The sequence below is a fragment of the Anguilla anguilla genome, chromosome 11, assembly GCF_013347855.1.
Source record: "Anguilla anguilla isolate fAngAng1 chromosome 11, fAngAng1.pri, whole genome shotgun sequence".
Classification (NCBI taxonomy): Eukaryota; Metazoa; Chordata; class Actinopteri; order Anguilliformes; family Anguillidae; genus Anguilla; species Anguilla anguilla.
Window position 1 is genome coordinate 10,548,193 of NC_049211.1, and position 16,315 is coordinate 10,564,507.

The 16,315-nt window shown below is 44.3% G+C and overlaps 1 protein-coding gene across 5 annotated transcripts in view; it reads right to left on the reverse strand.

The window, feature by feature from the left end:
• Positions 1-8,900: 8,900 nt before the first annotated feature.
• Positions 8,901-16,315, reverse strand: part of acot7 (acyl-CoA thioesterase 7) — an 83,043-nt gene continuing 75,628 nt past the window's right edge. For all 5 annotated transcript variants that reach the window (XM_035382809.1, XM_035382808.1, XM_035382807.1 and 2 more), the window contains one exon: positions 8,901-9,367. In XM_035382809.1, coding sequence (XP_035238700.1) covers positions 9,269-9,367 — 99 coding nt within the window. In that variant the 3' untranslated portion in view covers positions 8,901-9,268. The remainder of the gene's footprint in view (positions 9,368-16,315) is intronic.

A 16,315-nucleotide genomic window follows, 5' to 3' on the forward strand; every position in this document is an offset into this window, starting at 1 on the left:
GTTACAGTGTTTTAGTTTAAAGCTTTTAGTTTTCTGGTGAGCATTTCCTGCCACATTGTGATAGTCTTGATTTCCTTTATTGTTTTCATCACCGTTTTAGTCAAATGGGAAGAGTGGTCACAGTTGAGGAGATAGTTTGACCTGCCAGTCAAAAAAAAAAAAAAAAACACAGCTAGGAAACTATATCACTTTATCAATCATCCGATCACTAGGGTAGAGGCTGGACTAAATCAGTGTTCTGCTGGCCACTGTATCGAGATCCAGCAGTTTATAAGTGGGCAGGACGCTGAGAGGCAGACACAGTCTGTCAATGACAGGCTAAGATCCAGGAAGCACTGAGTCACAGCACCTCGCCGAGACCGTGACAATAGAAACGCTCCTGTATCAGAAATATTACCGCACTGCCAGCCCCCTTTCCCCAGATCAAACTACACAGCGAAGGGGCTCGCCAGCAATTTAAACATGTCCACTTGAGTGATGAATGATGAGAACTTGTGTGGACTGGCACGTATGCTGCAGACACACCCTGTGATGTGTTTATTGATTTGTGCAGTGGATAATCCATGCGGAGGTCAAAGAGTGAAGGTCTACCAGGAGTGTATGGTTGCAACAGAACATCACTTTTGGTTATTGACCTGACTGCATGGCAGTCCATTGGGGTGGGCTTGGTTGCCGCTGCCTGCCAGGACTGATGTGAAACTATCAATGGGAACGCTGCTGCGAAGCAGGGCCAGTATTTGCTGCGTAAGTTGCTGCCTTGGCAAAGTGTTGTGACTTGAGCCCTGATGTCCCCTGGGGTTCCTGTGCAAGTACACAGATCCCACTGCTGTCAGTCATTACTGAAGCCTCTCACTGGAGAAATGGGGGGAAAGTGTATTACTAATTGTTCTTCATGCACATCTTCAGGCTCTGTGTCCATGTGAGTGGATCGTCTTTGCATCATCATAACATACTGCATATTGTTTCTTTGCATCATCATAACATACTGCATTTTGTTGCTTTGGAACATTATAACGTACTGTGGGGGGGGGAGTGTTTATTTGTTGTGTCTGTCTTCCTTCCTTTAGTGTATATTACTAAGCATGCATGTTAAAAGGGCAGCACTGGCTGTTTAATGTCACTTAGCTAAAGATGAAAATAAATCAGCCTAGTGAGAACTCAGTGTGGGGTCTCTATGCCAGGGGAAAGAGGGGAGGCCTATGCATAGTGTATTTGTGTGTGTGTGTGTGTGTGTGTCTCTGTGTGAGCGTGTGTCTGTGTGTTTTGGGTCAGACCCCACTCTGCATACATTATATCACTATCTTCTTGTTGGATGCTTTGCCTGTGAAGGTGCACTGCACCTTTTGACCTTGGGAGTATTCAGTTGGTTTAAATATTAATTTCACGAAACGGTGTCAGTTCTCCATGGCTTCTGAGTATATTTCGGGCTTGCAAGTTCTAGGCTTCCACCAAAAATTAATAAAAATGTGTTGAAGCCTTTCGTATCGAGGGAACAACTAGGCTTAGAGCTGAACACAGTTCACCACAAACAATCCATCTGATTAAGTTGAAGTTAAAATGTCAAAGGGTTATTCTGAATTTACGAAGGGGAGTCCTAATGGTTCGTTTGTGGTTAACCATCAAATCAAAAAGAAAACGTAAGCGTCTTTACAGGTATTGTGTGCATTTTCTGTTCTCAAAATGGCCACGTTAAAGAGCATTATACGCTCCCCTCATAAGTTTGGCATGACACACAGAGCTTTACTGAGCATCTGTTTTGCACACACAGACCAGGACTCCAGAGCTCATGTTTTCATTATGGCGATGTTGCCCTGGAGCAGTGAAAATCAGATATGCCATAAAGCAGGGGTTTCAAACCTTTTCTTATCCTAGGACCCCCCCACCCAGGCTCAAAGGCATGAAGGTGACCTCATAATAAATTAAAATGTTTTTTTTTGTTGTTTTTTTAAAAGGTTTTAGATATTTTCCTAAATCTATGGAAAATCTGTTGGTATTGCTGATAATGTGTGGCCAGAACCCCCTACAGTACCTTCAAGGACCCCCAGGGGTCTGTGGAACCCCTGTTAAAAACCCAGACTGTAAACTGTTAGAATTTTTCTTCATCCCAGAAGAAAATTTTGGTACACTGTAAACTATCTACCTATCTGTTTTTAAAATCTCTATTCTTGTTTTATTCACTAACTTCAAATGAAGAATCTTATTTTATTCTCCCTGTCTTTGTCCATAAGCATCACATACTAATGTATCCCAGACAGGTTTCACAGTAAAATCTTTACTGATTGGACTCTGATAGTTTGTGATAAACAGAAACATAATATACTACACTGAGATTTTTTCCCACATTAAAATTAAAGGTGATTTCCATCTTAGTGCTCTGTTTAAACCTGGACTGTAAGTGTAATGGGTTTGCATGACGATAAACAGAAATAATGCATGGCAGTGCTTTCCTAAAGAGGAAGTTTTCTAACAAAGTAACCGTAGAACTGCTGACAGTTCTATGGAGCGGTGTAGTTGCAGATAGCGTGGATTGTTTGCTCGTTCCCTGTTTGCCGGTTTTTCCTCCGCGCGCGGGCCCCTGTGTGTGTGGAGAACGCTGAGGTTGCCGGGACGATTTATCTTTACCGCGCAGTACATGAATGAATATCAGCGCAGTGGCCTGCGAGGCAAGCCCTGGCTAATCTATCCAGCGCCGCGCGCGGGTGGAAGGAAGGCTGCATGATGAAGCAGAATTTTAATGCGTTTTAAATATCACTCTCTTTGAAAAATGGCCAGATCTTTGCGATATTTCGGGTGGCATTTTAAGCCGCGTACGGAAGTTAATGAAGAGTGGTCGACTGCTTTGGGAAACAGCGGGCCCCAAAATGAAATTGCCCTTTTCTGTAAATGCTCCTCTGGATGATTGCTTGATTGTGTAATTCTGGTCGTACGGTGAGAGACGTTCGTGAGATTACGTATTTGGTCTATTAAGCAGTGCACTCCTTCCAGATAATGCCTTTTTGGAGCCGTCTTTGCAAGATGTGCGGCAGCCCTAACCTGTGTGAATGGACATTACACGTCTCTTTGGCGGCTCTTCTGCGGTCAGAATGTTGCCGGAAGGAGATGCGTGTGCCGGTGACGTGCTTTGCAGCTGAATCCGCGTCGGTTCGTCTTCACCGGGCATTAAGACTGGGGCCCAGATTCCGTGGAAGTGCTGCGGAGCTCGGCTTGCCAGCGTGAATCATACTGCTGCAGCCTTCCTGCAGATTGCAGGGGGTGTTTTGTGTTATGGTCTGAGAGAGAGAGGGAGAGAGAGAGGAAAATAACAAGCCCTCTTATGAATGGAGTGAGGTGACCTGGAAGTAAAAAATGACAGAAGGCATCCCGTCCCACTCATTCTGCAGGGCCCGGGCGGGGGCCCCCTGCTTCCTCTCCCGGCTCCTTCGGCCACGCAGAGGATTCCGGAAGCCCGCGCCTGCGGAATCCTGAAGAATCCCTGCGCTTTACGAGAGCTCTGTGTCCTGTGTCAGCAGTGTAGCGCGGTGGTTTGCGTAACTGCATTTGCACCGGCGAAGCTGTGGGTTTGATTCACAAGCGGGGCTCAACCCTTGAGCCACAGTACTTAGCCTGAACTGCTGCTGTAAATATCCGGCTGCATAAAAGGATTTTATCTACAGAATGTAAGCTGTGTTGTTCATTCTGGATAAATGCCTAAAAAATGTCAAGTCTAGGGGCCCAGCAGAAGCACCTAAGGCTGAGCTGGTCTGGTTTGGTTTGGCTAGACTATCATGCTGGCTTGTTGACTAGGCTACAGGGCTATATATCTAGCCAGCTGACTGGGTATAGCAATAAAACAACTTTGCTGAAGTGTAAGAAATTATATAGTATTAGATTATTTTCTTTCAGAAGTATGCAGTATTTGTTCCATCCCATTAATGAAAGTCATACAGTAAATGTTAGAAAATAGTAATATCCAACAATAATATGTTACCTTACAGTAAACCCTGCTAATTCAACTGTAGGCTGTGTAAGGGAGCACCAGTTTTCCTCCCTAAATGTATGTATCTAACTGCAGTATGTTTCTCTAGCAGGCTGAAGGCAAAGAGACTGAGAAGGGGTGGCTACACAGCAAAATGTTCAGTGTTAAATCAGCTCTTACAGAATACATATGGTCCCCATTGGACTCTGCTAGAGGTGAATTAACACTGGACAATTTACTGTGTAGGCAAACCGCATCAAGACTGCTGCAGTTTTAGTTCAGTGAACGTGTACTGAATTTAAATAAGGCCTTTCATCTTTGTGACTTTATAGTGAATGGGGGATGGGGGCAGGGTGAACTTGTGAACTCACCTCAACCCCTGCGAGAGCGAAGCATGTCAGAGAGGGAGCGATTACTAAGACAATTATACTCCGTGTGATTAGATAGGCTTTTTATGGATGATGGTCTTTCTTAGGGATGTTGTTGTGTGGACCAAGCAACTGGCACTCGGCTGTCCCTTTGGGTTGATGGAGACTGTTGACTGTGATGGCAGTATTAGATCGCTAATGGCCTTGTGTGTGTGGCCTTGAAAACAAGACTGCATAAATGGAAACGTGTTGTTCGTGTTTTTCCCCCCAACGTGTGCGCCTCTCACCGGCGTCTAAAGTGTTTTCTGTGTGGCTCTGTGCGAGGCTCATTATTTTTCCCCAAATAGCTGTGTCTGAGGCGGCGCAGGCTCCACACAGGGTGCGAGGCTCTACGCCGACAGGGATAAACGCACCGCGAAAGAGAAACACGGAGGTGCAGCCCGGAGCCCATTCCTCATTAAAGCGCCAAAGCGAGGGAGCTCGCATTATGTCTCTGTTTGTCCCCGTTTGCATCCACATTGCTCAGATCCCAGCAAGGAAAATGATAGGGAAGCTCATGTGACGGAAGGTTGTTAGAAAGCGAGAGTGAGAGCACGAGAGAGATGGAAGAGGGTTAGAGAGAGATGGTTAGTTAGGGAGAGAGAGAGAGAGAGAGAGAAAGAGATGGTTAGAGAGAGAGAGAGAGAGAGAGAGATGGTTAGAGAGAGAGAGACAGAGAGAGAGAGAGATGCCAAGCTCAACATAATCACTCACAGAGAGCCACTCGGCAGGTTGTGTCATGTGACATTCATCCACTTCATGCTTCTTCATCTGCCTCTGGACCCCAGTGTTCATTCATAAAAAGAACTATGGCCGATGAGGGGAGAGCTTGTGCCTGCCAGTAGCAGTGTGCATGACGGTGCATGCCATGAACAAACACAAAATGGAGGATTTTTTATAGAATATTTTTTTGGGGACTAGGCTGGTGGAAGGGGGGATTTTTCTGTGAAAATGGAAAGAGTGAATAGAAATCACTTTATTTATAGTGAGGGTAGCACGGTTTGTCAGCGGTAATTTATGGAATTTTCTAAATGTGGTTTTCTCGTGGGGAGGTTAGGAGTAGTATCTGCATGTCCAACGAGCTGTTTTCCCATAAAGAAATAACTTGAGTTTCCACTCCTCCCCCTCCTCTCCAGGGACCTCCTGGAGCTCGTTCGGGATAAAAATAGAAGCAGGATTTGTTTTTTTTTCCCTATAGTATAGCCTTAACCAAATCTAGTGTTTAAAACAAAATATATCAAAGGCAATTGGTGTTTTTTTTTTGTTTTTAAATAAAATTACATCCAAGTAAAATAATTGATTGATTGAATTATAGTAGAAATCACTTAATCTTCTATGATCTAACACCCATCTCGTTATCTGAAGAAAGAAAAATGGTTACATTGCATGTCAGGAAATGACCTAGAATTGCATGGAATTTGATCTTTTTATAACAGGAACATCTAGAAGCAACTACAAGAAATGAGTTTCCTTGTTCACGGACATTTAAGTCTGTGGCTTTTGTCTCTTAAATATTAATTTAGCTTTAATTTAGTGCAAGATTTATCTTTCTAAAGCCCTTTGTCACCTATAATGAAGAGACTTATACTGCACAAAGTGACCAACAATAACCTTTTGAATGCAGTCACTGCGCTGGATAATTGTGACACGGTTCCTCATATTTCGTCTTATTTTTCCCCTCACTTAGTCTGGCAGTGACAGAAAACAGTTACACTTACAAATTATATTGCTGCCATTGGGCTCTGTGGGGACAGAATAAGACAAATAAAAATTGATGTCGAGGACTGGTTAATTAGTGGATAAACCTCCAGTATGATTTCAATGCTTCGTTTAAGAACAGCAGAAAATCCTGGCATTGTTTGAGGCGCCTGTTTATATGTGATAATCCTGTAATTACCCTGGAGGGTGACGCAGCATTATTCAGGAGGGATACCCCGGGCTGGGAGCGGATCTGGAAGTGGACAAGGCCCAGGCAGTCATGCAGTTAAGGTGATGCCTGTTGACATGTGAGGCGAAGCCAGGTACTGTTTTAGGTGACTGGTGTCAGCTGCTGCTCCTAGTAGTGAGATTTACAGAAATCATTCCTTGAAGTGAAAACTTGTTGAGCCCTTCGTTTCAGATGTCTGCGGCAGTTATGAAGGAGGTAACTGTAGCGGAGTAGAGTCATGTAGCGTAGGAGAGTCGTTTTTCCATGGTTCACATTTTGTTGTGAAATGCTGGCCTCTGGCAGACGTGTGCCGGTGTTGGTTGGGTTCTGCCCCGCATGCTTAGATAGCAGGAGTTCTGGATGTGCTTTTCATGCCCGTCCATCTGTACCCATTATGTTCTGAGTTGACCTAAGCCACACCCACCACCAAAGCACCACTCTGCCCAAGGTTCCGTTAAATAAATCACCATCAAGGAGTTGCTATCTGCACTGAAAAAAATCCACAAAAAGGCAGCAGTGAATGAGAATGACTGTAGATAAGTGGAGGAGACGCACTTCCTTCACCTTAAAAGTTTCAAACCCTGTTGTGCCCTCCCAGACAAGCAGGCCCTTTCCAGCCCACATTTCCATTCCCCCACACCCCACCCCCCTGAAAGTGTCCCTCTATTGTCGGACAGGATTGCTCATGGTGACACCTGATATTTACGTGGGAGCTCATTTCACAATACTTTGTCATTCAGCCGCTGGACTTGATTTATTAGCAGGTTACGTAGATAATGCCTTTTCTCATCAAAATAGACCTTTCCTGTTACCCCACAGTTGTCTCCTTCTTTTAAACATCCCCATATGCATTGTTATTCTTATTGGGCTGTCAAGCCGTGCTAGGTTTGCTTATCTGACCTAATGATAAATGGGGGGGGGGGAGGCCTTCCTCTTTAAGGAGGTGAAACAACAAAACAAAAGCCTATTATAATTGCAACAAGTTGCCCCTCTCATCAGTAATAAAATGAAAACCGGATTCTTGGCAGAGCTCCTTTATGCATCCCCGGGGGATGAACAGTGAACTTATCATTTGTATTATTAGATCCTTATTAGTTAGGAAATCTGCAGGGATGTTTTGGGCTGACATTTGAAGCAGCCAACAGAGAGGGAACCGTGTTTGCTTTTTAGTTTTTGCTGTCTAAAGGTAAAGTGCAGATTATATACTGGGTGCGGAGGTTGAATATATAAATGCAGGTATGTTAAAGTTCCTATTTCAAATGGTGTTCACAGTGACTGGGCTCAAAGGAACCAGTAGTAATAGAGAACAAAAGTACAGCTAAATTGGCACCCTTGTTAATGAGCCTCATACCCTGTACTTTCAGAGTGAAGTACTCTGATTTTAAACCAAGATGAAAGTGGCACGAGCTCCTTTCATTCTGCAGTCTATTTGCCTGGCATAAACACTTGTTAGTTCTGCTTTGGTTGCTGTCAAAGAGAGGAGTGTGCTGTTCTTTTCCTTATTGCCTGAGTCTATTGCAATAACGGTGCTATCTCATTTCATGAAATGTATAGCGTATCGTTCCCCCCAGGCAGGTATAGTTGCCAGTCTATAAATTGTGTGCTCAGAATACCTATCAATTTGAGACAAAGAACTGGGGACCCCATAGTACAGTGGACCTGTCAGATAAAGTGACTGTGTTCTGTTTTGTGTCTGGAAGTCTGGAAGAAAAGAGCCAGTTATTTGTTGCCTGTTGTTTAGCGTGCAATCAGATCGTGTGTTGAGTGACTGCCTCTGTCGATTGCTTTGTAAAATGATGTCCATGTCAGAGATGAGCTTTTCCCTGAATGCCGTGCTGGGAAGCGATACGTCAGTGTGGGAGGCAGTAGAACCAGGGTTGGAGGAGGAGGAGGGTTAGGACCGGAAGGGCACAGGCCATGCTAAATTTATGACAGGTCCACCTTCGTGCATGGCTGCCCCCTTCACCAGAGTTTTCTCTGTCTCCAAGGACGGCAACCGCCGTTTATCTGCACCCAGGAGCACCTTCTCCCAATATACTGTAACATTGATATCAGTCCCCTGTTGCCAACATATAGCTCACACGTTATCATAGAGAGAGCAAAGAAAAGAAATCCCAATATACTGTAGCATTGATATCAGTCCCCTGTTGCCAACATATTGCTCACACGTTATCATAGAGTGAATGAATGAATGAATGAAGGAAAAGAAAGAGAAAGCGAAAGAAAGAAAAGCAAGTGAGTGTGAAAGAAGGAAAAGCAAGGGAGAGCGAAAGAAAGAAAAGGGGAGAGACTGAAAGAAAGAAAAGGAGAGAAAGCGAAAGAGAGAACAGGGGAGAGAGCGAAAGAAAGGAAAGTGGAGAGAGAGAAAGAAAGAAAAGGAGAGAAAGCGAAAGAAAGAACAGGGGCGAGAGCGAAAGAATGAAAAGGAGAGAGAGCGAAAGAAAGAAAATGAGAAGGAGCACGCAGGGGGGGTTGAGTCACGGTCCTTGGGCTGCATCCTCAGAGCGACAGAGCGCTGAGAAGGACGAGTGCTGGATGGCGGGTTCCCCCTTTTCGGCAGCAGTGCCCGCGTTCGTCCGGGCCGGGTCGAGAAGAAGGACAGAGCGCGGGGGACTCTCAGCATGAGCACTTTTTATTTCATGGTGCACAACACAGAACCCTTCCGCACATGGTGATTACAGCCATTTATAAATAACAACAAAAAAAAAGTCTTTGGGGACAAAATATGGTTTATATACATTATATATTACTACATCTTAGATTGTTTTCTTTTAAACGTACGTGTAGATGCTTTGGTATGCAGGACTGAAACGTAAAGGCAAGAAGACAAAGCATTTCAAGCGTAACTGAGAGATACAGTGCCTCCTCTTACTCTATTAGGATTTCTAAGATAAAGACGGGTTATTTAAAATATACTGTTGAACGGCAATACGGCATCCCAGGAGCTGTTTCATCGACCGGCTACAGGGGAGGGGTGTGTCATTGCTGACGCTCTTTCTCTGACAGTCTCTTGGCCTTGTTCTGCAGGTAGCGCGCCTTCCCTTCCTCGAAACGCTTCTGCTGCTCCTCGTTCTCCAGCTGCGTAAAAAAAAAAAAAATAAATAAAAAAATAGGATTCACACAAAGCAAGGGGGGAAAAAAATCGACAGCTGTTGCACCGTGATTCCGGTGGCGATGCTGACAGCACTGTGACGGCGGTGGTGATGTCACCGCTGATGTTCGGATACGAGCCTAAAACATAGCTTCCCCCTCCCCCCCCCTCCAGTTCAAAGGCAGCAGTGGGGGGAACAGATGGAATCCCTGTGCGCCGATTAGCCTGTTAGCCGGAAAGACGAGCATTAACCGCAGGTCCTCCCTGACACCAGCTTGTGCCTCACTCCGACCCGCGCTACTGGGACACCCTTCCTCAGGAGTGCCGTTGTCCCCCCACCTCAGCTCCAGAAGCACCTGCCGTCTGTTTTCTGTGTGTGTGTGTGGAGGAGGAGGAGGAGGGGGAGGAGGGGGGGGGGGGGGGCTCAGCAGCGTGAAGAGGGTTTTAGGCTGAGTTTCGTTGGGGGTGGGTGGGGCGGGGCTGCTGCCTCTTGTGTGGTGTTAATTAAACCACACGCCGTCGTAGGAGAAGCAATAATGTCACAGTGGTGTTGGTGTCAACACATTCCTTTTTATAGTACATGCCAGGCCCACCGGCAGCGCCCAGCAGCTGTGCAGTCTCCCCCATGCTTACTCCAGCAGTCCTGCCCACTCAAACACACTGCATCACTTCAGCGGCTTTAAACCATAGCCACTGCTATCTGAAATCTAAAGCAAGGCTTTTGTTTAATTTAATTTTCTTTCATGTGATATTAAAATAAACCACAACTGGATCTAATGCAAGCAACTGAATCAAGTGTGTCTGTATGCTTTGTTGTCCAAATCCTTTCTTCGTTTGAATTAGTGCAAATGGTGTCTAAATTGCTAGTAAGACATCAATCTTTTAGAAATGTCACAATTTAGCTATGGACCAGTAATATTGTGCAATATTGCACACACACACAGTGTACCCTCTACCACACGCACAGTGTACGCTTTGCTTCATCCAATGGGTGCTGCTGCCCGTCAGTACCGATAGCCTGCCCAACCAATGTGTGCTGCTGCCCATCAGTACCGATAGCCTGCCCAACCAATGTGTGCTGCTGCCCATCAGTAATGATAGCCTGCCCAACCAATGTGTGCTGCTGCCCATCAGTACCGATAGCCTGCCCAACCAATGGGAGCTGCCGGCCGTCAGTGCAGATAGCCTACCCATCCAATGGGTGCTGCCGGCCGTCAGTACTGATAGCCTGGCCATCCAATGGGTGCTGCCGCCCGTCAGTACAGATAGCCTGCCCATCCAATTGGTGCTGCCAGCCATCATATCCATAGCCTGGCCATCCAATGGGAGCTGCCACCCGTCAGTACTAATAGCCTGCCCAACCAATGAGTGCTGCCGCCTGTCCCTCTGTACAGGAGGATATTCAGCTCTGCGGGTTTGTCTGCCAGGACCGCAGTCCTCTGGCTGCATTTCCAGTGCAGTGGCTGCAAGCCAGCTATTCTTCATCAATGTCATTAAGAGGCTGGACACCTGTAGATCTTATGGCTATAATAAGGCTTCCCTGCTTACTGAATAGGCCTGGTCTTCTTGTTGGCATTACTATTAATGTTATTGTTCATCCCCCCTTTTTTTTGGGGGGGGGGGGGGGGGGTGTTGTATTTTATTTTGTGGGTGGTGGTGATGGAAGTAGTAGTAGTACTTGTAATGCTGTTTGCTTACGTATAGCACATGGAGTTTGGCATCCAGACAACTCTCTGAACTGAGACACCCTTTTTTAGCCTTTTAAAAGGTACTCAAAGCGGTACTCAAAGCCCACTGCAAACAGATGTGTAGAGGGCGGGTGTGAGGTGTAAAGGCTCTGCTAAGTATAACTGATTCAATATAAGACCTACACCATGACTGCATCAGTCAGGCATATATATATGTGTATATATGTATATGTATATATATATATATATATATATATATGTCTTAGTCAGATGTATTTGTATGCTGGATTACATTGATACTTAGTCACCAGTTTAAAATAATTTAATATCATATTGAGGGAAAATGGAATGAACATATGTAAGAAAAGCAGCTCTGCAATGAGAATGTCGTAATTTGACCTTGAAAGAACTCCTTCCTTAGACTCAGTCCCTGTCCAGTTGCTCAGTGTGTTTTAATAAGTAGGGCGAGGGGGCAGCGGTGGACTGAACCACCCCTGTCAGGAACAAATGAAATTAAGCTGAAAGGCAGAAGGGAATAAAGGGCTTCAGCGAAAGAGTTTAGGGGACTGAAAGCCAAACTGATTAGGCCGGCTATTGCATTAACTGAATCGCATGGGTAACCTCAGGGAGCGGAGTAGAACAGTAAGTTAAGGTGTATGCTCACATAACACATATTTAAATGCACATATTTCATTCTTTTTTGTTTTTGTTTTTAGCAGACAGTGTCACGGTGCTTAACACTGGTAGGTTAAGGTGCTAACAGCACAGAACTGTGCGCAATAAAACCAAAAGTATTTGTCTGAGCAATCCTTATAGCTTCCTTTCTTAGGAAGTATTTTTGGAGGTTGTATTGAGAGCGGATGTTTCCTTTGCATAAAACAGAACTTAAAGCAAGGCACAATCAAATACATGGTAACCGACTCAGGGGAGAGAGAGAGAGATTTTCTATGCTGCTTTCATTTTTTTTGGTACTTGAATGACTCATGCAGTAGACATTCCTAAAAACGAACCAAAGAAATAAACAAAATGGAGGGTGTTCATTTGTAAATGGACACGCCGGTGACAAACTGACAAAAAGGCAACAACAGAGCGAATGAGGACAAACCAAAAAGCTGATCGCGTTTCCTCTTCGGGTTCAAGTGCACTGTAAATGAAATGGCATAGCCGTCTCACATTAGCCGAGGCTTGCGTTCAGAGCTGCCTCGGGCAGAGGACAGTTTGTAGAAGCACCAGATATGATCTGATTCCACTTTGCATCACAATCCTTTTAATCACATTGATAGGAATCTGTTCAGACAGAAGTGGGGCTGTTACGGAGATAAAGGACACGGCATTATTTGCTCAAGTGGACACTCAGCCATTGAAACTGAACCATTTGTGTGAAACTAAGGAAAATGGCAAGAAGACAAACCAGAGACTGTGTTAATAAACCTCAGAAATTTAGGACAAACCCCTGTAGTTTCAGAACCCCCCCACCCCAGAACAAATAATGATATTTGAAATTATCCAGCCGCCTACCCACATTTGGAATTTATTTTTTAAAAGCCATCTGGGGTGCAGCAGTTAAAAGTTTGTTTGTTTGTATGTCTTTTCCTGCGCATTGGCCTGACAGTTTAAAGGTCAGAGTTCATCAGTAATGATGCGCCCAAGCAATCGCATTTTTCACACTGACATATTTCATTTGTGTAATATATGTTATATACTGACATTTCAATGGTGTTATATATTTATGTATGTTACATACTGTGTTAGCAAGGCCTATTATTATGGGCAGTATAATGGTTATGGAACTTGGCTTCTAACCAAGGTTGCCAGTTCAATTCCAAGGTACGGAACTACCGTTTTACCCTTGAGCAAGGTACTTAACCTGAACAGCCTCCATATATATCCAGCTGTATAAATCGATGCTGTGTAAAAAGTATAAAAATTGTCTAATTCGCTCTAGAAAAGAGCATCTGATAAATGGCAGTAAAGTACAGACAAAAGCGCAGTATATTCTGTTACTAACTAGCTATAGCTGATAACATGTGAAGATATCATTCCCACAAATGTGAGCCAATCATGTTTGGTTTGTCACCAGACTCAGAACGTGTTCCCTTTCAGGTGGGGAGTATGTATTCATTTAGGCAGTCTCATCCAGAGGGACTTGGAGAGATTAGCACACATAATGAGTGAACTGTGACACAGTACGATTTCTCTTTCACGTTTTTCAAAGTTAAAGGGTCCTTTGAGAAGCTGAATGCATTTCTTTGCCCCCAAGCGGCCGTGTGCACAAGGACGAACGTGCACAGCGGAGAGTCACAGCTTCCATTGAAACCCGTCTCTCACGTCTACGGTATAACGGAATGTGGAATCGCAGCACGTATAAAAAACCAAGAGGTTGAGCAAGGTGTGCATCTGGGACAGCAAGCCTCTTACACCCCCACCACCCCCCCACCCCCCCGCCATCACCTTGGATAGCTGTGATCTGTGGAACACAGGAGAAATACTTAACATAATAACATTCTGCAGTGTAGTTCTGAATAAACGATGTTCACAATGTTCACCATCTCCCCATTCGGCCACTGAATTGAACTTTGAGAAGAGAGATGCTGAACTGGTGGCTGTACTGCTACAGTGAGAACATTAAAGGGAGCTCTCTAATTGGGTAAGATGAAATCTCTCTGGATTTGCTAGATAATGGAATAATTGGTTTTTCGAATAACAGAGAATGGAAAACAGAGTCATATAGTGTCATAAGTGCCCCTTCTGCAGGACTGGTCTTGTCTTCGTTCGTGGTGATAAGGCTTTTGCAATTTAATAGCACGGGGACATTTACCAGTTGAGTAAGTCACACACTTAGGCCCCCTGACAATTTCTCTTTGTCACCTCTGATGAGGTTCTCAGCACCAGTAAGACCGGTTTCAATTAAACAAGTCTTGACTCTCCCTCTACCAACTTCTGCCATAAACCTTTCTCTTCTTCAGCTTCCCTCAAAAATACTCTCTCTCTCACTCACAGTTGCGTCCACACATAATAAAATAACTAACTAAATAAAACTTAGTACTCAGTGAATGAATTAAATTTAAAAAAAAATAATCATGATGAATTCAACAGGTGCCCCACATTTATTAAATGAAATTGATTGTTCCTGTCAACACCCATTGAAGTGCCTAATATTCTCGCACCACAATGACTCGTGGTGCCCAAGAGCTCCAGCTAAATCACATGGGAGGCTACGTCTTTGCACATAATGGGAACAAGTGGACTCTCTAGCAATCAAAACACATTTCATTGTTACCCACACAGAAGCCCTACCGTACATGCAGCCAAATGACGAGTGCGATTTGTAGAGAAAGGCATTTTACCGGTTAGATTTATTAATTCAACTTTAGGGATCATTGAAAATCATAAGGGATTTAGGCACTACAAATCTACTCATCTACCAATAACACATGTGATAATTGCTGAGGAAAACTTCACTCAAGATTGAGAAAGAATGAACAGTGATTAATTTTACAGGAGAACAGCATTAGCCAACACGATAACAGGCGTTATTAAAATAATACTTTACGGCTAGTTTGAATGAAGATTGAGTTAGCGTTACCCTTCAATGAACTCAAGAAAATGAGTTGAAACAGATTGCCTGTGAGCAGTGGGAGGATGAAAGCTCCTCACGCCTCCTTTCTCTCGGAAGGCTGGTCTCAAAGCTTTTCTTTAACCCCCCGAGTTCAGCGTCGCTGTACCCAGAACTATTCTTTCCCACACAAAAATGCTTCCCACCCAGCTAGCACAGAACGTTCTCGCAATGCTACCGGAACGTTCCGTCAGTGTTATAACATTGGCACAACATTGGCATTACGTTGCCGCAATATTGTGGGACCGTTTTGTTTTTAGCTGGGCAGAATCCATTTAGAAAACCTGAGCCTGGAAAAGGCATCGTATCGCCACAGTCAGGATCTGTGAAAGTGCCCCTTGCCCAGCAGCCCACTTACGGCCCACAACACAGTGGCATCCATCACAATCGCTCAGTAAGATGGTTTAGCATCCACACGCAAGACCCAATTAAAACCCAATTAGGAAAGAGAAGAGGAGCTGAAGGATGGAGCCACTGAACCCACCGTTGGCAGGATGTTTTCAACCAGCGTCGCTTTCACAATTATCTCAGAACCGCCCCTGGGAGCCCACAGACCCGCTCGATACATTTTTATACAACAAAAAAAAAGCTAAATGAATTCTGCGGGCACAGCAAAGCGCCACATTTTATGACAGAGAATTCCCAACAGTCGGAATATCGATCTCGTTCCTAATATATGATCCCTGTGCTCCCGATGAAATGGCGGCTGCATTAAGCCTGCTAAGAGAGACGCAGGGCGAAGGAAAAAAAAAAAAAGAATGGTCTCCTCTGCCCGGGCCATTTGAAATCCCAGCGGCTTTTTGTAGATAAATTTGCCTTTCCTAAGGAAGATTTATGCTTCAGTCCGAGTGATAAACCAGAGAGGTTAGGTTTCAAAGTACTCCATGTACATGAACTCCCTCCGGACGCTTTAATGAAAAGGAAAACATCCAGAAACAGATCTGGGTTGCATACCAAAGTGCCACTTGATAGGCGCTCTGTCTCCCACTCAGAGGAAGTAACAGCATCTCCCTCACCTTCAGGAAGCACAAGGACATGTTTACGACGTTCATAAAAAAATCAGAAGACGGGATCATCTGATATGATGTCATCAGAAACCTTTTCTCCGTAAATCAGCGTTTACGGTGGCAGTTTACAGTCGGGTCAGATCTGAGTGCTGTGCTGAAACTATTGCACACACCGCCAGTACTTGCATGCAGCATCATAACAGTCATGTTTTTTTTTTTTTTTTTGCTTGCCAGTTCATTATTTATTCAGTTAAACTATTTATACTTGCGATCTGTACATCTATTATCGTCTGTGTCCAGAAACAAGATGATTAATGAAACTAAGATTAAATAAATGAAATGTGAGCTGACATATAATGTCAGAAAATGTCATTTATATCAACTTCAGACCATAACTGGAACCTATTTTTGACTTGCCAAAAAAAGCAAAAAACAGAAACTCAAGCAAATGAGTCTGCTATAGCCGCCTTGTAGTATATGATTAATGCACACCCAACTGTGCCATACTCAATCTCCGTTCACTGCAATAAAAGATTTCTGCGATAATCCTGCGCAGATGTAAACTGTGTATTTAACGGAAACCAGGCTTTTCGTTTGCTCCCCATGGGAAGACACTGAGGAGAA